Source organism: Oryctolagus cuniculus, chromosome 15, assembly GCF_964237555.1.
Source record: "Oryctolagus cuniculus chromosome 15, mOryCun1.1, whole genome shotgun sequence".
Taxonomy (NCBI): domain Eukaryota; kingdom Metazoa; phylum Chordata; class Mammalia; order Lagomorpha; family Leporidae; genus Oryctolagus; species Oryctolagus cuniculus.
Window position 1 is genome coordinate 26407023 of NC_091446.1, and position 22494 is coordinate 26429516.

Sequence of the window (22494 nt, forward strand, 5' to 3'; positions counted from 1 at the left end):
GGATCCTGGGCTTCTGGACACCTTTGCAGCGGGCCTTGTGAGGCCAAATACTTTGCAGATTAAACTTCCGGAGAAAGAACAGCTGAGAAACGGCCTTGAGCTTTCCGGAGCCACTTCTTCTGAACTATGTCAGCAAAAGTGTGTGTGTGTGTCTGTCCATCCGTGTCCCCTTGATCAAAGGGAGGGGTGAGCAGGGCAGGGTTCACCCCCCTCTTCAGTTTATGTCGGCCCTGGTGTGCCTGTTTTCCAGGACGGTGCTGGGAACAGGAATAATGATGAGCGTCGTGGAATTTGGTGACGGGGGCTCGAGGTGGCTCTTCCCCCCTTTTGAAAACAGTGTTTTGAAGAGTTGCCATGGAGAACTGCTGAGCGCGAGAGGCTGAGGGACGCCTCTGGTCATGTCACATGAGGACAAGATTATCCAAGCGCACGAGGGTGTCTCTCCGTCAGCTGGGCCAGAAAGCCAGCACAGGGCCTAATCACGAACAGGCTGGGATCGCTTACAAGCAGGAGGAGGACCTCAGGCGCTGGGCTCCGCGGGGAGGAATGCAGTTTTCCTTGGCCCCTCCCCCGCCTCCTCCAGCGAAACGATCCCTGAGAGCCAGGGCTCTGTCAAAAGCGAGGCCCAAATGCAAGGCGGTGAGGGTTCTCGAAGGCCAGCGGCAGAGGCTCACTGACGCCCCCACGCCCTGCACTGGGGCGATTGGCTGTCCCCAGTCCGCCTTGGGGTGAATGGACAGACCCTGTTTCCCTGGTGTCTTTCTTGGGACCTCCTGGCCTCTGTCTGGCCTCCCAGCCAAGTGTCCTGGGACTTCCTGTCCCTGCCGTGTGTGCTCCCACCCCGCGTGTATGAGTGGGGCAGGGTGGCGGTCAGTGGGCACAAAAGAGACTATGGCTCGGATATAGGAGCAGATTGTGACAGGCTGCTGAAGACCCGAGACCCAGCAGGGAGCCTGCGTCTCCTCCTCTCCCCACGCGGCCCCTCCTGGACCAGGACCAGTTAGATCAGCTCTTCCCCGCTGGGACGCCGGAGGACTGGTGCTGGGGGCTGTGCAGCTCCTGGGGGAGAAGCTGCACCCTAGAGGCAGCTGGCTCCAGGGCCGGGGGCTGGATGGAGTCCAAGCCATGCTGGGCAGGAACTGTGGTTCAGTGACCAGGACAGAGTGGCTAGGGGGAGGGACAGCCATGTTCCAGTGTGAGGGACTGGCCGGAGTTGGGGGCAGGGGAAGGACTTGGAGCTGATGGTGTGATGTCACTCGCTCCTGTTAGAGTGACGTTGGAGCCCCTCACAGCCAATAGCTAGGACTCAGCTGGTGGTGTCTGGCTGCCAGGGCGTATTTAAAGGGGGGAGGTGATCATGCCTCACTTCGACCACGCAGGCCTCCCTGCCCTAGAACCATCTTAGAATGGAGTGTCTCCTCCAAGGGCCCAGAGGCGGTGGGTGGGCCCCACGGAGGCCAAGAGGCAGCCGGTACAGAGGGCAGAGTGGGCCAGTGTCTTCCCTGCTGCCCACTTCATCGCTGCCTGTGAGCACCAGGAGCTTCCCAGCGACTGTGGGAGGGTGTCGATCGGAGGCTGGGCCTTACACAGAGTGGAAAAAACCAGAACCAAGTGCACAAGTGAGCATGTGATCAGAGCCAGTCATTCCCCCGCTTCTGTGCTGTGAGGGCAACAGCACCTCCGTGGAGCTGAGGGGCTGAAGGAGAAGCAGTTACCTGTGGTCACTCTGCTGAGGGGACCTGGCTGCTGGCAGGTTGTGAGGCAAGGGGTCACTGGACTCCTTCTTCGTTATCCAAAGCACTGAGCCAGGTAGGGGCCTGATGGGCTGCCAAGAAGAGCCAGACCTGGCCTTTATGCAGGCCCCTCCCCTTTGGGGAAGAGTTACTTCATTCATTGGTGCTCATGGGTGTCAGTCACCACTGCCTGACCAATCACTGTGGCGAGTCTCTAGAGCGAGCCAGGACTGGGGGAGCATCTGATCTGAGTGTGGTCTTTTCACTTCCTGGGGGTAGGATCCGTTCTAGATGAGTTTGGGAAACCAGGAGAAATGGCAAAGGAACTGGGGCAGGAGGGAGTGCAGAGAACCTCTTCCTAGCTCACCGCAAACCCAGCCCAGGTCCCAGGGTGGTTCCCGTGGGAGCAGGTTGTGCAGGGCTCAGTGGGCCCTTCTGCCAACTTCTGGAAACTTAATAACCTCAGGAACCAGTGCTCCTCCTGATGGGGGCCGGGAGCCAGGCGCTGCCTTTCCCGTGGTCATCGCCTTTGCCCCGTGCAGCACGGACACGAGACTTCCCCTTCACGGGTGGGAAGGCCAGGGGCCAGAGTGTGCGGGTCCCCTGCTTCTTCCCCTCATGCTCTGTGGCCTCTTGGTTCCTGCACTGAGCATAGCCTAACCTGTGTGCTGAGGGAGCTATTTTTGGTGCAGCCTGGAGGGTAGCGTGGGGAGCAGTCTCGGGGGCTGCCCATTCCAGGGTCCTGAACGGCCCCAGGAGGAGGGCTCAGTGTGCCTTGAGAAGCCGTGGTACCACAGTTCCCAGTGGAGGCCTGTGGGGCGGCCTCAGATGGGCGTGGGACGGGCTGCCAGTGCCCTCCTCTGCATTCTTGCAAGAGCCTCACCCAGGGTGTGGGCTTGTCCCTGGGGATAGGCCCCAGCAGGGCCTTGCTAAGCTTTGTATTTCAATTCCTGTAAGGGGAGAGGCCAAATGGGAAAGACCTGGGCAGGTATACCAGCCGCCTGCAAGTGCGCTTACCCTGTCAGAGCTGGGAGGGTTGGCTTGCTGGGTGATCTTGGACAGTCATGCTCTGAGCAACCAAAAACCTCCATGCCTCAGGTCCCCGTGGGCAAATCCTGCTGGGCAAGCTGAAGCTGCTGTGTTTCAGAGGGTGCCTCCAACGTTTGGGGAACTGGACCAGAGAACAATGACCAGGGCCAGAGAGAAGATGCCCCGTGCTGACCCCAGGAGCTGGGCTGGAGAGAGTCTGAGGACGAGGGTGACAAGAGGGCCTGGAGTGGCCACAGAGGCCGTGGGAGAAGGGAGCTGTGCTCATCTGTCTCTGTGTTTCAGCCTCAACCGCTGCTCACTGGGCCCCTTCTTTATTATCCAAAGCACCGAGCCAGGCAGGGGTTTAATGGGATGCCGAGAAGAGCCAGACCTGGCCTTTGTGCCCACGGAGCTCTTGGTCTGGCTGGGGGTGACAGCCAATGCCAACCAAAGGTCAGGGTGACAGGGGAGCTGGGGTAGTCAGGAACTTTGCATAGGGGGCGACTTGGAAGGATGGGGCCTGGGAGCAGTGATGAATCGGAGACACCAACACGCACAGAGGCTTTGAGCCCTGCTGGGTATCGCACAACAAGCAAGACTGAAGGCATTTCCTTCTAGGCCCCCAGAAAGGCTTGTGGGCAAGTTCTCCTCTGTTAGGCAGGAACCACTTAGTAGCCAGCCTGTGGCCCTTCTCCCCGATTTCCATATCAGTAAAAGGAAAATCATTTTTGAAACCCAGGTGGCCTCTAGGGACGTAAACTGTGGACGAAAACTGTGGAGCAGCATTGTTGTCTTCGGGTGCTTGTCTCCAGCAGGCTGGGCAGGGCTGGGCCACATCCGGTCTTGGGCAGGAGGTCACACAGAGCAGGTATTGAGTCTGCCGGGTTTCCGGGATCCATGGCTGTGATAGCCCCTCTGCTGCCCTTGGCCTGGAGGGCAGGGGTGCTACAGTCGCCTTCCCCAGCCGTTATCCCCAAGTGACTACAGGAGCAAGCAGGTCAGGTGGCACTGTTTGTGTCTTTCAGCAGAGTGGGGTTTGAGGAAGCCGCCAAGGTTGCACGAGGCCTCAGGCCAAGGGTGGCTTTGGACCCAAGGGGCTGCAGGTTCTTCACCTGTGGCCACTTCTCAAGCAAAGCAGTGTTCCCCAGGGGGTGAGACTGGCAGGTGCAATGTTGGGTGGGGTTGAAGCCCACACATCACAAGAAGGCGGCTGCATTACTGTTTTCTTCTGCCACACAGTGGGTCAAGGGGAGGGTCTCCACTGGGGGCTCCTGTGTTATTAGCACCCCTGTGACACTGGTTGATGTCTTTTGTTGTTTTGATCATGAGAAAAATCTGACCCAGGCTTCTTATGTTGCTGGCACTTGCCTTCGTATCTTGTCAGACTTCATGGCATTGTTGTTTTTTTCCAGTTCTTTTTATTTACGCAAAGGGGTCCTGGTTTCCATGCAGTGTAGCATAGGAAAATATTGTTAAAAATGGATTTATTTATTTTTTTAAGTAAGGCCAATTTTAAGTAAACTAAGCAAACGCTAGGACAGGTGTGACTCAGGCAGGTTAATTGGGTGCCTGGTTTGCCATAACCCCTCAGGGTTTGGGGGATACAAAGTTAAAGGACCCCAAGTGGGACACTACTCCCGTGGTCCCCTAGGGTGACACCAGTGGCTCCCAAATTCCGACTGGGAAAGGAGCCTGGAAAAGCATCGGCGTCCGTGGTGGCTGCTCCCCACACCGCCTGGAAGAATCCACGTTGTCAGCGAGCTGCTGACGCCCGGCGGTGCAGGATTTTTGCAAGCCCTCTATTTAAAATTCCCCAGAAATGAAATAAGGAGCGTTTGGAGGGAGGGATGCCCCAGACAAATTACGGAGTAGGTTTGTTTTGTTTATGGAGCTGGTCTTTAAAGTTGAAATCGCCCCTGTTTTATTTTTGCCTGATTGGCAAGGGGCTGACCTGAGCCGGGACAGAGGCAGTGGTTGGCGACCCACGGCTTTCAGTTGAAACCCACTCAGCTCTGGGACTGAGGAGCTTCCGTTTTGAGCAGAGTGAGGGAAAGGGGGGAGTAGGCATACTTGTGCATGTGCACCTCTCAGGCACTTGAGTGAGCAGCTGGAAAGGATGAGGGAAACCTCCATGTTTCCAATGACCAGTAATGACCACGGGGTGCCCACGGCTCTGCTCCCCAGCGGCGGGTCTGTGTAAGGCAGCCAGCAGGCTGCTCAGGGCTCTCCTTTCATTCCAGTTTTCTCCGTGTGGCCCTAGCAGTGTAGACATCCCTGCAGGTGTCCACGGGGGATTGGCTCCAGGGCCCCCTACAGACCCCCAAACCCAGGGATGCTCGATTCCGTTATACAAAGCGGTGTCACCTTTGAATACAACCTCTGTATATCCTGCCGTCTTCTTAAATGGCCTGTAGATTATTTGTGATACCTACAAGTGTCAGTGCTGTATAACAGCTGTTACATCACGATGGTTAGGGAATGACAAGAAGTCTGCTCTTGTTCAGGGCTTCCCCCACCCCACACAACCCCAATACTCCAGGGACACAGAACTCTCAGAGCTGGGACCGATGACGGTACCTGCCGCCTCAGCGCTCCGTCTTCGGCCACTTCCTGCAGCCACCTTGAGTGACCAGGTATCTTTCTGGTCTAGGGTCTGTTTCCTGAAAAGTCCACCCGACACCATGGTGCTTGGGGTGACCTGGGGTAGGCAGAGACGCGGTATTGAGTGCTCGCGGGTCACATGGCAAGAGTTCGCCCAGCTTCAGCTCTCTTCTGGGTTCCCTGACTTATCCCAATGTGATGTTCATCTTTAGCCCCTCTCCAGCCGATCCCTCGGTAGCCGGGAGCCGGCAGTGGTGGCAGAGCTTGGATTTACCACGGAGCTTGGTTCTCACATGGGTGTGCGTTCACGGTTGGAGCCAGCAGTCCTAGTTGTTTGTTCCTGGTGGCAAGCAAGTTACTTTTATGGAAAAAAAAATCTTTAAAAATTGAGTTGATTTAATAATCTGTCTTTTGCAAACAACAGTGTAGTGTACACAGTTCAGGGACGTGCACGCTGTGGAAGTATCCGAGATTTGAGAAATGCTGATCTGGAGTCGCGCTCTCCTGGCGAAGCCCTCGCTCAGGTCCTGTGCCAGGCAGCTCTTTCAGTCCAGGAGTCCCTGCCTCACCCTGCCTTGTGCGCTCAGAGCAGAGGCAACCTGGAGGCGGGCCCCGAAAACCCGCCTGTGAGGGTGGCAGGGTGGAGACGCAGGTGAAGGCAGCTTGCCCTCACTGGGGGTGATTCATGTGTCAGATGAGATTTAGAGACCCAAGAAGGAGCAGGCAGCGCTGATCCCTTCTGCACGGGAATGAGTTGTGGGAGTGGTTTTCCAGGGTCTCTGGACGAGTGAGGTGCTGCGTACCAGATCTGGGCAGGAGCCTGGTGCTGCCGCTTTATAGCCATGCACCTTGGGCTAGTTTCCTATTACGGCTGTAGACTACACCAATCTGGGGGCAGACTGCTTCCTGCCCTCGTCCCAACATACTGTGCCCGGTGTCCTCAGAACCCCACTGCCCATCCTTGCTGCCAGCTGAGTGGTGACCACAGAACCCAAATTGCCCTGGACATGGCCAGCTTGCACCTAAGATTTTAGATGTAAGTAGTAGCAGGGCCCCTGCATTCACTCCGAGTATGGACAGCAGAACATGAGATCGCTTTACAGAACCACGTCCTTCCTGTCTTCATTTAAGGCTTTGTATCTTGCCAGATTTGACCTGTCGGGACCATCTGTGCAGGCCTTTTGTTTATTTATTTTTTGAAGATTTATTTATTTGAAAGGCAGAGTTACAGAGAGGCAGAGGGGGAGAGAGAGAGGTCTTCCATCTGCTGGTTCACTCCCTAAATAACTGTAATGGCCGGAGCTGGGCAGATCCAAAGCCAGGAGCTTCTTCTAGGTCTCCCATGGGGGTGGCAGGGACCCAAGCACTTGGGCCATTTTACGCTGATTTCCCAGGCGCATTAGCAGGGAGCTGGATTGGAAGTGGAGCAGCTGGGACTTGAACTGGCGCTCTTATGGGATGCCAGCACTGCAGGCGATGGACCTACCTACTAGGCCACAGTGCTGGCCAGCCCTGCCTTTTATTTTTTTCTCTAATCCTGGCACAGCTTTTGGCAAATGAGATAATGCCATGTGCACAACACCTGTCCTCATCCCAGGATGATTAAATCACCCGACAAGACAGGTTCCTAGCGGGGCCACCCGTCTGGGTTGTCTTTGGTCTGTCTGTCGGTTTATCAGCACAGCCCTGCAGCCCCTGGTCCTGGGGTGCCAGGGAAACCCCAGGTCTGTAGGTATTGGCTCTGGGACACCCCAGACCCATAGACCCCAAGTGCATCCTCCTATCTGGCCAGCACCACCTTGAGAGGCTCCACATTGTACGTGACTGGCCAGCTCTGCGGTTGCCGGTCTCTACCCTGGATTTCACCTCTTTCTTTGAAAGTCGGGACCTGTGCCCACTTTGTGTGCGCTGGCCTTGCTCCTAGCTCTGTCTTCCAAGGCGGCCGACACTGACCGCACTCGGCATCAGGTACCTGAGGGACTTTCTCCTGCAGCCGCTGAGCGAGTGCCCCACTGGTCAGCAGATACGTTGGGTCCCAATGCCCTCTTACTGTGGTTGCACGTGGAGCCGTGGTGGGGATCCAGCAAATCCTCCACCGGGCCCGCCCCCCACAGCCCTGGTTAGGAGACTCCCATTGCTCACTCGCTCTTAGCCCCAAACAGCAGGGGAGACGCCCCTTGTGTTAGTCTTGATGATTTCCCTGGGCTCTGCTTCTGACACTGGGACCTTCCTGACCCGGTTCGCGGAGTTCACGCCTCCCTGCCTTCTCACCCATGACTCCCGCTCCTCCATCACATCCCTCCCACCCACCCCTCTCAGGGTATGCACCTGCCTGGTCAGGGTTGGCTTTCTCCCGTCTCCTTCCTGTGCCACCTTCTGTCTGGAAGAGCCACAGGCTCACCACCCGCCTTTATCACCGGTTTCCTACAGGACAGTTGCTGTGAGGTGAATGCACTTCTCGTTTCCTTCTAGAAAAATCCGTGGCACAAAGTTGAGCCACGTGAACTCCTAACATTTTGCCTTTGCTCCTGCTGCTCCTCCCGTTGTATTGCCTTTCCGTCTCCTCTCTGGATTTCATCTGAGGGCTGGTCCCAGTCTCTTCTGGAAGATTCCCCCCCTGACTACTCAGTCCATTCCCTGGACAGCTGCACTCGCCTCAGCAGGCATTGGATCCCTGCTGCCACATCCCCCCATGTCCTGGGCACAGGCTGCATGGGTCACCCGCTGGCACCTGCCACACGCATCCTTATGCAGTGGCTTGACCTCTGGGCAGCTAGCCACTAGTCCCTCTGCTGCTCTGCCGTGTGGCCCTGTAGTCCCCGCACCCATGCCAGCACAGGAAGAGACCCACCACATGCTTTCAGTAAAGACCTTCTGAGGTCAAGGCCAAACAGTAGCGACAGCAGCAAGAGATGCTCCGCTCCCAAGACCCCAGCCCTGGCATCAGTCACAGGGGGCATTCGTGAGAATCCCCTGGGGTTTGCCCTTCCATGTTAGTGTTTACTCTCAGAGACTGGCTGCGACTCCGGCTCTGTCTGAGTGCTTCCACCTGATCCTTACCGTAGCCCCAGGGGATGTCGGGACTGCTCTGGTGTGCTTTACAGATGAGGAGAGAGGTGACTGCCCAAGGAGGTAGTGGAGCTGGGACTTAGCCCCAGGAAGCCCGGCGCTACAGCCAGTCCTCCAAACCATTCTTCTCCTCTACCTGTCATTCTCTAGTGGGCCCCGCTCTGCCTGCAAAAGCTCAAGCTGCCTTCTGGATGCCTCGCCTGTGACCTCAGCCCGCCCAGACCCACCAGCGCCCTGCGTGCTTGGCTGGACCCCAGCCCAGCGCTGGGCTTCTGAGCCGTCCAGGGAGGTGGGCAGGCTGGAGCCGGGGTGGGAGGAGGTGGCGGCAGCTCAGTGCTTGCTGTCTTCTTGCCATGGACTCCACAGAGCCTTCCAGATGGTGACGTAGCAGCTGTGCTAATGGTCTTGGAATCCAGGCCCCAGGCGCCCAGGGAGGGTTCTGGGGCTTTGGTGGACTCAGAGCCCCCTCCGGGGAAAGGGACAGTCCTGTGGTGATGGGGTGGATGTCAGGGGTCGCACCAGAGGGGTGGGGTGGGAAGGCAGGGGCAGGAGCTGTGTGGGTGCCCATGGGAGGGCTGGGGAGCCTCGCCCACTCCTGTTTGCTTTGGACCAAGGAGGTCGCATGCTGCGAGCTGGAGTGTGTCTTGGCGAGAGGCCCAGGTAACAGAGCTTTCTGACCAGGGGAGGCCTGGCCCGGCAAGGGCAGCCTTTCGCTGTTCTTAAAGGCGCCGCGTGCTGTGGGCAGCTTGTGTTTTCAGTTTCTCTGGCTCCTTGCAGGGAGAAGCCTTAGCTCTGCCCCCAAAGTCATGGGAAGGGCTCAGGCTGAGGCCAGGCCAGAAGTAGCCCCTTAGGGTCCAGCTGGAGCCAGGTGTGTGTGGCCAAGTGGGCAGTGCTGGTGACCTGGGCACTAGGGCCAGGCCCCTCTTTGGTCCCTTCCTCTTCTCAGTGTGCCTGTCGGGTACTCAAATTCTCTCCCTGTTCCCGCCTCCAAACCTGCTCGAGGGAGGAGCTTGGGAATACTGGACGTTGCAGCTTTCTGGGGAGGACAAGGCCTGGGCCACAGTGGAGGCATTTCTGGCAGCAGACTGGGGTGCTTGGTGAGGGCGGTGGTGGGAGGCACGTTGTCTCCTGAACGGTGAGGCTCATCTTGCCTCTGAACCCGTCATGTCTGTGCCCTGCAGCCCCAGGCCACTGCTGCTGGCCTCTGCAGCCAGTACACCATCGAGCCCTTGCCAGGTGCTGGGGGAGGAGGGCCCGATCCTGACTGTGCGCTGTCCACTGTGCGCCCACCTGCCTGCCAGGCGGCTGGCACATCCCGGTGCCCAGAGCATGCTTGCTGGGAGGAGAGCTGGTTGGGCACAGCCATGTCTCCGAGGCACAATGCCCCGGAAGTAGTTAATAGGATTCTGCAGGGCTGCTGCCCTGTCCCAGGTCACCCAGCCTGATGGGTGGGAAGCCAGGATCCCAACTGAGGTCTCGCCTGGGAGAGGCAGCTAAGAGGCATCCATGGCCAAGTCCAGGAGGGAGCAGCCCGAGAGGGTGGGGAGTGTGGAAGACTTATCTTGGCGTCTGGAGGGTTTCCAAGGGAAAGGAAGGAGCAGGGGTCCCCCACCCCCGCCAGCTGCCTTGTCCCAGGCTGAGCTGTGACCTCAGAGGACTTTATTAACATCCTAATTGTGTGCAGCTGGCCTCACTCTGGCCCTAATGAGCCCATTATCCTCCTTCCTTAAGGAGGCCATTGTGGCCTGGTCACCCTGGGGACAGCAGTGGCCTGGGAGTGCCTGTGGCTTCCTGCTGCCCCCAGGCAGGCTCAGCCCCCTTAGAGCTTCGGGCCCCCAACTTCTCTGTTTCTCTCTGTTGCCAGCCCTCCCCACACCATGCCAGCACCAGTTAGAGCTCACTAGGGAGGACTTGGACTGGGCTTAACGGGTAGACTCAAACATACGGCTCAGGCTGCTGGGCCAGGCCACTGACACCCATGCTGGCTGGAGACAGGGAGGGTCTGGTCCTTGGGCCCAAGCTTTAGCCTCTGGGGCCCGGAGAGGGCTCCTTCCTCAGCTGTGATGGGGATTGGGGTCGCCCTGCCCTGAGCTGGACACACTGGCCAGATGTCTTCTGTCCTTGGCCCCTGGACGAGTGTGTTCCAGGCCCATCGAGCAGGGCTGGCTGCATATGGCAGGGACAGCACTGCCCTGTCTGGGCTCTTGTTGCCTGGAAACTGCTGGGCCCTGGCTCTCTGGCACCAAGAAGACGTGGCCCTAATGGGAGGGGAGGCCTGCAGGAAGCAGCCTGCAGGGTACTGGCCAGTTTGGGGCTCTCTAAAGATGACTTCCCAGCTGGGGCTTAACCCTGAAGGCTGGGCCTGGAGACCCGGGCTGCAGGCTTTGTCAGGTGTGCGTGGGGCCCTCTCTCAGGGTTGCGCTATTGCATCTTCAACCACCCGGTCGAGGAAATGGGCTAAGGAACTGGCTTGGAGTTAGGGACCCTCTCCCTAGGGACTTGCAGAACCTAAGAGGTAGCCCTGGGCCTGGGTTCCTGCCTAGTGGGCGCCTGCTGTGTGCCAGGGGGCATTCTTCATCTTGCCTAATCCCCGCAGTGTCGAGGTTGTCCTGACCATTTTACAGATGAGGAAACTGAGGCTCAGAGTGCTTAAGGCCCTTTCCTGAGGCCACGGAGCAGGCAGCAGGGAGGGAGTCAGACTCGGTTCTCCGGCTCCCACGCTGCTGCTCTATGCCTTGGTATTTTTCATCTGCCAGGCTGCTGGCTGCAAGCTCAGCCCTGCCCTGGAGACAAAGCAGTTATGGGGCTTATAGTCGGGACAAGACTGATTCTTGGAGACCGTGAGGTGCTGCAAAGTAGGGGGTTGACAGCCGGGGCCTGGCTTCCTGGCTTTGATCCTGGCTTCCGCATCTGTGATCTCACAAGATGCTCGGGGAGGGAATAAAGTGGTGCAGGCAGGAAGAGCTTCGCACCTCTCGGCCCCAGCCGTTCTTGCCGGCTGTAACGCGTCCGTGCACAGGCAGGACTCTGTCCCCACTTGCGTGAGTGCCACCCCCACACAGCTGGGTATGTGTGCATGACCTGCCTTCCACGGAGGCAAACTTGTACCTCCCCCAGCACACAGAACTGTGCTCTGTAGGAAGGGATGCAAGGCCCTCACCCCATTGGGGTGAGCCCGGGAGCCCCGCAGGGCCGGCTGGTGGGCCACACCCAGAGGTGCAGGTCCTGTGTACCCCTCAGCAGAGCATCAGTGACTTGGATCAGGCGCTGCCGTCGCAGCAGCTGACGTCAGAGCCGCTGGCACCTGGGAGAGGCCGCTGTGTGACTGCTCCCAGGACTCCGGGGAGGTCCTCGTGGGGGCAGCTGGGCACCTCTGCCCACGTTCAGGTGCTGTTGGGACCTGTTCGTCTCCCGTGGCGGAGGTGCCCACAGTCAAGCCAGTGGCAGGCTCTTATCTGTAGCTGTCATCTCTGGCTCGGGGAGGATCTGACGCAGGAGGGACCTGAGACTGGCAGCCGCCCCGCCCCGCCCCGCACATGTCGGGGCTGGAGCAGGAGCCCAGGCTAGCATTCCCAGGGAAGGCCTTGAGGGGGTGACGCTGTAAAGCTCGAGCCTTGGGAGCATGGCTGGAGTGCGGGACCCTAAGTTGCTGTCGTGGGCTGAGGACGTGCTGGTGGTTGGCAGACCATGTGGCCCAAGTGCCCCCGCAGCTTCTAGTTGAATCGGTGATGTGAAATCGGACAGACTCGAGCCCTGGGCACATCCCTGGGGCATGCAGCAGCGGGAGGTGTAGAACCTCGTGGTACCTGCCCAGTGGGTGCCTCTGCCCTCTGGTCTTGGTCCGGCTCCTCCTGCATGCCGAGGCCTTCGGGGCAGAGAGAGGAGAGGAAGCTCCCTTGCTGCCTATGAGAGCAGACCCATCTGACACCTGGCTCTGGGCGTGGGAGGAAGTAACCTGTACATGGAAAGGTCCCCAAGAGTGAAGCAGGAGATGATGTTCCCAGCAAAGGGGCCTGAAACCTGGAGTTTTAAGGCCTTTGGAGTCAAGGAGACAGGATCCGTGCAGAGGGCCAGGCGAGGGTAAGAGGCCGGCAGCCTGGGGAACTTGCCCTGGACAAAGGCAAGCCCAGGTGGGATAGATGGAGAGAGTCCCCTATAGGGCAGGGATCACCTGCAGTGGATATCCCCCACACACCCAGCATCCCACAGGCCCTCTTGTGCCCACGGAGGGGGCTGCCTCCGTTGCCCCTACCAAGGAAGCCTTGGGGCTCTGACTCTCGGGAGATCTAAGTCTTAGATGACAGTGAGACCTCTCAAGTCACCTGCCTTCCTGAGAAACCTTGAACGTTTCCCGTGCAGACCAGCAGGGAGGAGGCGACTGTTCCGGAGGGTGGCCCTGGCAGGGGGCACACCTTGGAGTGGGGGGATCCTCAGGGAGACCCACAATTCCAAGCCACATGGCCCTGGAGCACATGGTCCTGTGTTTCCCACTGATGGTGAACTTGGGGGATCTGTCTCCAGGGAAGAAGGGTTATGTCTGAGGCCAGGCATCATGGGCACTGCCGTGGCCCACTGGAACATGGCTTTGGGGGTGAGTTTTGGAAGGGTTTGGTTGCAGTGTGACCCCAACTGTGCTTTTGGTGTGCAGACCTGGGGCTGGGAAGTCGGGTAAGAGCCTCCCGAGGGTGACTCCGCGTTGAGCAATGGGATGACCGTGCTTTGAGGATGACCGTGGTGAGCAGGAATTCGGGGAGTGACTCCTTGCCTGGAGTGGCGGGAGGCCCCCGTCCTCAGCTGCCAAGACCTATAGTCCAGGTGTCCACTTGACTTTTGTCTCCAAGTCTTGCCTCACAGCGGGAGACGACCTTCGGTCATGGTGTTCGGTGACCATCAGGATTGGTAGCAGTGAGGCTGCTCTTGGCGAATGATTGAAGCTCAGCTCCCAGTTAACTAACAAGAATAGAAAGTTCCTTGGCTCGTGACAAGGAGGAAGTCCAGTGGGATGGCCCAGCTGTAGCACACCTGGAACCAGGAGCTGACATGACACAAACAGGTGCCGACTCACTCTGCATCTCTCGGCTTCGCTGCTGCTTTATTGACTTGATCCTCAGGCTGCCTCCCCAGTGTGCCCCCTGCGGTGCCCAGTTCATGTGGGATGCAGGGTTCAGGTCCTCAGAGTTCCCGTGTGAGTGCTAAGGAGCTTGCCTGGGTCAGAGCAGACCCTGAACCATCATAGTCCCGACAGCTTCCAGATCAGCAGGAGGGGATGGCTGCAGGTGCCCCTGCGGGTGGCCCAGGAGGCAGTCAGGTGAGGCACGGCCTGCAGTGGGGCAGCCGGTGCCCTGCCCTGCAGCCAGCATCCGCTGGAGAGCAGGTGGCCCTGAGTTGTGGGATCCTGAGTGCTCCCCTAGAGGCTAGGAAAAGGGGGAGACTCCTGCCAAGTCCAGAGCCTACTGCTGCTTCGTCTTTGGCCATGGCTGCTTAGCAGCTGAGCCACTGAGATCCGGGCTTCCGGGAGGGTGGGGTGCTCCTCTGGGCTGCCTTCCCCATGGTCCCGTGTGTGACAGGCTCAGAATTTGCAAGCACCTGTGGGTGAGAGGAAGGTGGCCCACACCCACACAGCTTCGGTGAAAGACACGGGAATTGACTTCCCAAGTGGCCAGCCCTTGGCCTTCTGCCTCCTTCCAGCCGTTTCTGTGAAACCTCCTCATGGAGGAGACAGGGCCTGGGACCTCTGGAGAGCCCGTGGAGTTCAGAGGCTGGCTCACGGAGGTGGACAAAGCCCTCCCGCCATGTCAGCGAAATGCGGTCGGTCCTCCCAGCCTTGCTCCCCACGGGTGTGAGTGCAAGGAGCAGTGGAATGTCCAAGGCGTGAGCAGAGGTCAGCCGGGGCTCCCCAGGTGCCAGGAACCACTTCCTACAGCCCAGCCTTGGCTCCAGAGGGAGCCTCCCTCCGCCTCTGTAGCTGGTTCTTGAGGCCACTTGACACTCCGAGCGTGATCCAGAGCCTTCCTGAATTCTCGCTGCCACAAGCCGCCCGGATCCATCTTGTCAGCCAGAGGTAGAGTGAGTGCAGGTGTGTGGTACTCTAACCACCCTCTCCAGGCCCGAAAGCCAGGCAGTGCTGGTGGATGTCGGAGGCGTGTCCGCTAGCCCCCGGCCCGGCTCTGGCTACCAGCTGCCTCCCCGTAGGATGCTCAGTAACTTTAGCTGTTACCTATGCAGAGGTCAAACTCCCCTTCTTCATCTGCCCAGAGACCTGTTCAGTGTGCACATGAAGCCTGCCTGCCCTCTTCCAGTCTGGGCTTGTGGGCCCGGCGCAGGGGGTCTCGAGGCCTCTGGGGCGGAGGGCTCGGAACTGGCCTGGGCCTCTTCCACTGGAGACGCCCTGCCAAGCAAGGTCCTGCAGGGCTGCGCACTCGCTCAGCCAGGGCCCCACTGCCCCACGTGGCTCGCCTGGGTCAGCTGATAGCTTGTGGTCTAGTGCCAGTCACTCTGTGCCGTGGCGGCTCATTCACCTGCATACGTTGTCCTGACAGAAACACGGCTGGAGGTGGCCTGGGCAGTCTGGGAAGCGGGCGATCTCGGGAGACACAGGCTGGGAGCAGGAGGGAGAAGCTGAGGTTAGATTCATGGCAGCGCCTCCCCCGTATCAGGGGCTTGTCCCTGGTTCTTTGACTACAGTGATGTGACTCACTGGCCCAGGCCACTTTTACATGGGCTATCGGGCGAAGGCCATGCTCACTGGGGTTGGCAGGGCTTAGGGGAGGGAGGTGGCCACAGGGAGCAGAGGGCCATAGACCTGGGGTTGGTAGGAGGGGGTTCCACTGCCCCTCCCCCTCCCACCCCAGGCAGGACTGGACAGGGCCTATGGTCCATGGCAGCAGCCCACAGGGGCTCTGGGCCATGGTGTTGGAGCCAGCGGCCCTCTACGTTAGAGGAAACCCAGACCCCCAAAGGTCATGACCTCACTGAGGTCCCTGAGCCAAACAGGCCTGACCCTGAGCGTCCAGACCCTGGCCCTGGGCATTCCAGGGGCTTTGCAGTGCGAGCAGAGGGTTGGGGGAGCCCCTCAGAAGGGGACAACGACCAAGCACATTCGGGACCGGAACAGAGGCTGTTAGCAAACCCAGGTGTGCCGTGCAGGGCAGGGGGCACTGAACTGAAGACCTGGGGGGTGAGCCCTGGGTCCCAAGGGAAAAGGCCCCGAGGTCCCCCTTCAGTGGGAGGCCTCTCCTCTCCTCCCCACCAGCGTCCTCATGGCGGCCATCAGGCCTTAGGTGGACGGTGCCGGGGCCCCAAGTGCTGCCCCGTGGGAGCCCTGGGGTCTCCTGATGGGAATGGAGAGCCAGCTGGTGCCGGGTTACCAGGGGACAGAGGAGCAGTGGCCAGGAGGGAGGGACCAGGGGGTCGTGAGGGAGAGAGGCTTCTGAGAGGGATTCAGGGATGGCCAGGGGCTCCCAGGCCCCGCGGGCTTGCAGCACTTGGCTCAGTTAGGTGTTGAAAGAACAAGCAAGTGAGCAGAGAACATGAATGAGCCTTATGGCTGGCTGTCCTGGGAGGGTGGGGGTGGCACGCGCCGCTGTGCCTGTGTGCTGGGGGTGAGGTGTCCACAGCTTGGGGAGGGCAACTGTGGCTCTCTCGTCCCGTGGGAAGTGCCACTGACCTGTGCCCAGGATAGGACGCTCTGAGGAGGCCCACGAGACCTCCGTGCCTGGATGCCTCCGGCCAAACCTGCGGTCCCGATGGGTCTGAAGACCCTGGCTGGTCTCTGAGGCTGACCGGGGCTCCCTTGGCCTTTCCCACAAACTGATTGTCACATGCCGGGTGCATCTTTGTTTCTGATCCATTTTAAAAATGTTTCTCGTTAAACTTCGGTGTGGATCACCTTGCATCAGGCCCTTTCTGCTCAGGGCATGCGCTGGTCTTTCCTGCCTGAGAAGAAACCAGGTTCTCCAAGACTGGACCTGGCCAGGCCCTGCCCTCTGCCCCACCCCAGCGCCAGCCCACCTCTGCTCGGCTCTCATGGCCCCGCTGTCTCTGTCCCCTCTGCAGGCTGGTGGTTCGTGAGCACCTCTGAGGAGCAGGGCTGGGTCCCTGCCACCTACCTGGAGGCGCAGAATGGGACTCGGGACGACTCGGACATCAGCACCTCCAAGACGGGAGAAGGTGAGGTCCTGCGGGCTCACAAGGAGGGGAGGGCGGGGGGGGCAGCTGCCCACCTCTGGAGTCAGTCTCATTCAAGACCTCTCTCCCACGCTTCTCCCTAAACACAAGAGAAGTCCCAAGGGGAGCTGGGCCACATCCCAGCCTCGTCCCTGGGCTCCTGCCTCACTGAGCCCCCGCAAGCTCCCTTCCCGTGCCAGGCCTCTCCCCTTCCTGGGGTGCCTGCCTGGCCAAGGCACAGACAGGGCAGGTCTGTGAGCCAGCACTCGGCGGCCCCGGCCAGGCCCGGCACAGTCAGCCTGTGATTAGCTCTGGCTCTGTGAGGCTTCTCTGCGTCTTTCTCCTTGTTCTTCAAAGTGCCCGGCTCTGCCCCGAGCTGGCTCTGGCCTGGCCGCACCGCCGAGCCCTGGATGTTGGGCCACCCCTGGTTCCTGGCTGCCTCTCCTAAGGCCTCCCACACCTCCCATGGCCTGGCAGCAGCAAGTCGTTCCCTGACAGTCGATGGGGACGGTTGAGATGGACGTGTCTGAGAGGCAGAGGGTGCCCCCCTGGGGTAAGGCCACCTCCAGGCCGCTCCTTCCCCCCACTCCCCGGCCCCAGCCAAAGTCAATAGCCAAGCGCCAGCTCCATGTTTATCCTTCCCCGAAATGGCAGTGACTGGGCTGGCCAGCGGGGCCCCACCCTTCCTCCCGTGTCCACACTGGGTTTCAGCCCTTGACCAGAGCCAGTGACAGGGTTCCTGGTTCTGGCTGCTCCCTCAGCCCTGGACCAGGTCTACACCCCTATCCCAGACTCTGCTTCCCTTGCACCCTGCTCTGGTCTGGCCCAGGTTGCCCACCGGCTGCAGGCTCCCCTGCCCCCCAGTTTCGTGTTCTGCCTGGCGCACCAGGGCTTCTCAGAAACAGTAGCACTCAGAACACCAGGTGTACCAAGGGTCCCTGCTCCCCCTGGGAGGACCCTGTCCCCGTCTCTGTTTCTCCAACCAGGGGAGTTTTGTGCTTGTCCTGGTTGGGTTGGGTTGGGACCCTGGTTGGTCATTGTTGTTTACGGGCCTCAGCGCCACACACCTCTGCATGATGCATTTGCTTGTGAGCTGTGGACACGGCTCTGTGCTCAGCTCAAGGAGCCTGTGTGTGGAAAGGCTGTAGCCCAAGGTCGAAGCAGAGATGGGGGGTAGGTGGCGGAGGGCCTGGTGCCGAGCAGGCTGGAGTCCAGCACATGGGAGGGCCCACATGCCAACCTGGACGGAGCAGGGAGTGGGTGCACTGCATGGAATAAGCAACAGCCAGGTAGTGGGGAGGAGTTTACCCCTGGTGGGGTCATGGAAGGAAGGGTGTGCGTGCACACATGTGCACCCAGGGTCATCGGCTTTCCTCCATGTGCCTCTGGTCTGGCAGAACTTCTGACCGCACTTGGGTAGCTGCAGACTCCATCATCACCTGTGGGCATCTCGTGCCCAGGTCTACAGAAGAGCTCAGGGCTGGGCACTCCACCCAGGGCCCCCCACTACTGTGCCATGTCTGCCAGTCTGTGCCAGCAGCCGAGATGAGCCCAGCCTGTTTGCCTCTCTGTGGCCATCTCGTGTTGGTCCCCTGGGCCCTGTAGGCAGAGATGGGCAGCCCCCGTCCTGTCAAAGCTTTCCTAACGGCTCAGGCTTTGGTGCTGGGCACAGACAAGAGCCAGTTGGCTGTTTGGTTTACCTGCATTGCCAGGTGCTCTGGTGTCCATCTGTGTCTCTGTTGAAGCCCCGTGTGCTCCATGGGGTTCAGAAATACTTGCCACGGGTGTAGGCATTGAGGGCCTCTTGCTCACCACAGTGATGAGAGCAGGCCCAACATTTGCAGGTGCTCTAGTGAACTGTGGCATCCGTCTCCTCTCCGAGGTGGGGACGTGGAGGCCAGAGAAGTCTGTTACCTCCTCGAGCTGAGGTTAGTTCGTGGCAGAGCCAAGCTTCGAACCCAGTTCCCGGCCTGTGACCCAGAGCCACTGGCAGGGTCCTGTCTTCTTTCTTGGTGGGCTGGCATTGGACCATGGCTGTCCGCACGGCTGCTCTACTAGTGAACGGAGGCCCAGGCACCAGGCCCTGCCAGCTGTCTCCCCTCTTGTGGCCTTGCCTGTTGTGAGCAGAGGAGGGAGGAGAGCAGTGGCCCAGGTGAGAGTCTAGGCCCTGTAGCCAGCTGCCTCCCAGGGCACACAGGTGGCCACTGTGGGGCCTGACTGCCGCCCCCACCTCCTGGCCTCTGCCCAGGCGCCCTGCTCACAAGAGGCAGGTCAGAAGGCCTCTGTGGGTTTGGCCCAGACGTGCCTGGACACTTGCACCCTAACTCCTGGCTTTGCTTCCACTCCCCAGACAGGGGCAGCCAGCAGCTCACCTGGTGGCATCAGGTGGTGGGGCAGGGTCTTCTCTACCCAAGAGTCCCATCAGAAGGCTGGGGCCCCTGGAGCTGAGGTGTGTAGGGGTAGAGGAGCTTAGAACTGGGCAGCGGCCACCAAAGGACCATGCAGGTGGTCACCCCCAGAAAACGTGCTACAGGCAAAAGGGGGCTCAGACAGCGAAATATTGGGCAGACGAGACCTCTGACATCACAAGTCTGCATGGAGGACCTGAGTGGAGGAGTGGGGCCAGGGCCTGGGGCTCCTGCCCATGTGTATTCCTCTTGGCAGACATGGCCGGGGACACAGCCCATGACAGAGACACGAGGCCAAGCCCTTGCTCTCAGCATGCAGTGAGGACGAGCCAGAAAGCATAAGACGCCCAGAGTGGGTAGAGCCCCGTGCCCACTTCAGGGGCTTCCAGGTCTCTTAGAAGTGCTTGCTCCTCCCCGGTGGTACTTGGTCACGGGAGCACGTTCCTAGTCAGTGGGTGGGTGCAGGTCCAGGCATGGGGGCTGCCGCTTGGTCCAGCCCCAGTGAGACGGGGACGGGAGCTCTCCATCCCGAGGACTGCCCGGCAGCACCAGGCTGGAGCCCGGGCCCCTCTCTACCTCTGTTTAGCCCTTCCTGGGCTCTCGGGCATAACATCACCCGGCAGGTCGGCCCCTCCAGCTGGAGTGTGCCCTTGGCTCAGTCCCTGTGGTGCTAACCCAGCAGTGGGGGCTCCCCAGCCTCCGTCCCACCCCTGCCCTCCCCTCCCCTCCATCCCATCTCATCTTCATCTCCATTCTCTCCACCGGTTCCCGTTGGCCGCGTGCTCCATCGCCATCTCCCACACCAGTGTCCAAGAGACGCAAGGCCCATCTGCGGCGCCTGGATCGCCGGTGGACCCTGGGCGGGATGGTCAACAGGCAGCACAGCCGAGGTGACCGGTTCTCCTCCCCGCGGCTGCCGCCTGCCTCTCGCCTCTCACTAACGCCCCTCCTGTGTGCGTGCTGTGCTCCGCCCACGGCCTCCTCACTCACCCGGAGCCTGGGTCCAGTCTCTTCTCTCGCCTCCTGCGGCTGGGGGGCGGGACTGTACAAGGGCTGCTTGGGAATCCGGGTGGCACAGGGGGAAGCTCTGGCTTGCCGGTGTCCTGGGGCTGGGGACACAGCTGGGGGTCTCCCAGAAAGGAGGAGGGGTCTCTAAGGAAGGGCCCGTAGGCTACAGGTGAAGGAAGCTGCCCACCCACCCTGCCCATCCTCCACGGCCGCCTTCTGAGAAAGGGCCCCCTTGGCCAAGCTGCTCTAACAGTTGCCTGGGAGCAGAGCGGAAGGGACCAGCCCTCTCCCTCCTGCTTCAGCCATCCCTGCAGAAAGTAGACACAGAGCAAAGGCGAAGTGAGCCTGGCACCAGGGTGCAGCCCGACCGAGCTCTGCCAAGGTGTCAGGCCCAGCCGGGAGCACCAGCTCCAGGGGCTTCAGGAGGGGCCTGGTGAAGAGGATTCCTGGGGAGCCCCAGGTTGATGGGGACCTGAGATGTTTGCGGGTGTGGAGCTTTCTGGCCCAGGGCCTTTCCCACAGCCAGGAGAGGAGGGCTGGGTCTCTGGACAAACCCCTAAGCAGCTGCAGGCCCCAAGGCCAGCGGTGGGTGGCCGGTTGCCCCTGCGCCTCAGGGAGCAGACTGTGTGTGCTCCTTGCTGGCCGTCTCCCGCAAGGGCGTGTCCTCAGCATTGGCCCTCCTGGAGCACAGGGGTGCCCCTGACGCACCCCGCCCTCCGAGTGTGTTTCTAAATGACAGTGAGAGTGTGTGTGCCGGTGTCTGCCCCAGCCCAAGGCAGCAGGAAGCCAGGACTCTCGGGTGGCCATAGCATATGGCAGCTCAGCATCCAGGCCAGAGCACGGGCCTTGAGGAGCCCAGCTTGGGCTGAGGGCAGAGCGTGGGCTGGCCCGGGGGGGTCGGGGGGAGAGCTGATGCAGGGCAGAGGGCAAGTTATAGAAACCCTCCCAGCTGCATGTAAATCTAAGGCCACTCTAAAGTTAGAATGGAGGGGTAACACTGCAGGAGGCTGGCCCAGAAGCACAGTGGGGACTAACGTTTGGCCTGCCTTGGTGACCACAGGTATGACCCCGATACTCCTCCCCCAAACACACACACATGCACACACACACACACACACAGCTCACACCTGCAGCCTGGGCACGCACTCAGAAATACACATACGTAATTCCAGGCATGCAGCTGCTAGTAGTCTGAGCCATGTGCGTGCTGTTTGTGTGCTCACAGACGCTTTCTGCACACAACTAGCAGCACACGTGCACCTGCAGCAGCATCCACGAGAACTCACACAGCTTCCTGCACCCAAACCCTCGTACCGGGTCTGTACAGGGGAGGGAGTGCCAGTGGCAGGCCACTCGATGTGTGTAGACACAGCCAACGCAAGCAAGCACAGGCTCGTGGCCTCCCTGTACCTTGTAAATAAGAGACCCACGCAATCCAAGTCTCTGCCCTCTGCACTAAGCTGAGTCAGGAAGCCAAGGGGCCCTTGCGGAGAGCTGGCTGGGAGATGCTCGGTGGTAACCGTGGAGCAGGCAGAGAGGCAGGCAGTGCACAGCTCGCCGGATGACGGGGCGAGAGGAAGCCCTGATCCCCCTGCCCCTCTCCTCATCCCCTTAGCCCGCCTGTGGCAGGGGGCCCCGGAGACTGCTGACAGAGGGGAAAGTGTGTGGAAAGAGGAGGCTTTTGTGGCTTGGAAACTAGGACTCCCGGCCCCTGCCTCCTAAACCAAAACAGGCCCGTCCACCTCCCTCCACCCCACTGGGCACCCGGCAGCTGCCTGGCCAGCCCTCAGCAGAGCAGGGTGCCCAGAGCTCACGGCCTCCCTCCCTCCCTCCCTCCCTCCCTCCGTGTCCTAAGTGTGTGGGGGGGAGTCTCTTACCGTGGGCACCCTGAGCCACCTGAGTGACTCAGTCGCCCACTGAGGACGCCTCCACCTCTGTGCTTTCTCTCATCTGCCCCCACTGCTACGTCTGACGGAGGACGTCTCTGCTGGTCCTATGGGCCACCTGAGACCCCCCCCAGGGGGGGGCATGTCCCTGGAGGTGTCTTCATCTTCTGCTGTCCCAGCCAGCTGGGGCAGAAATCTAGTACCAGGAGGCTTTGCTCTGCCTGTCCTGGCTCCGCCCCCTCCTGCCCGAAACCTGTGCAGTGAGCAGGGCAGGACGAGCCTCTGACCAGGAAGGCATCACTCCCAGACAGCCGTGGTGGCCACAGCTTCAGGGCCCCAGACCATGAGGCCTTTAGCTGGAGCAGCTCAACGTTACTGCCTGGAACCGATAGCCCCGGTTCTGCCCCCAGCTCCTCTGAGAAGGCGGAAGACAGCAGGTGTCTCCATGGCTCGAGACTGCCCGCCACACACACCCTGGTAGCTGTGCAGGCTTGGGCCTGGAAGATCTGGGAGGCTGAGCCCACATCAGGGCAGGGATCCTGTAATCTTCCCATGAGAGGGGCTGTCCTCTCTCTCTGCACAAGCAACCTTGCC

At 60.2% G+C, this 22494-nt stretch overlaps 1 protein-coding gene across 4 annotated transcripts in view; it reads left to right on the forward strand.

The window, feature by feature from the left end:
* Nucleotides 1-22494, forward strand: part of SH3PXD2A (SH3 and PX domains 2A) — a 232798-nt gene that overhangs the window by 190145 nt on the left and 20159 nt on the right. For 2 of the 4 annotated variants that reach the window (XM_002718708.5, XM_008270470.4), the window contains 2 exons: nucleotides 16488-16601; nucleotides 19813-19896. In XM_002718708.5, coding sequence (XP_002718754.2) covers nucleotides 16488-16601; nucleotides 19813-19896 — 198 coding nt within the window. The remainder of the gene's footprint in view (nucleotides 1-16487; nucleotides 16602-19812; nucleotides 19897-22494) is intronic. The other 2 variants (XM_002718709.5, XM_051824141.2) reach the window with 1 other exon arrangement.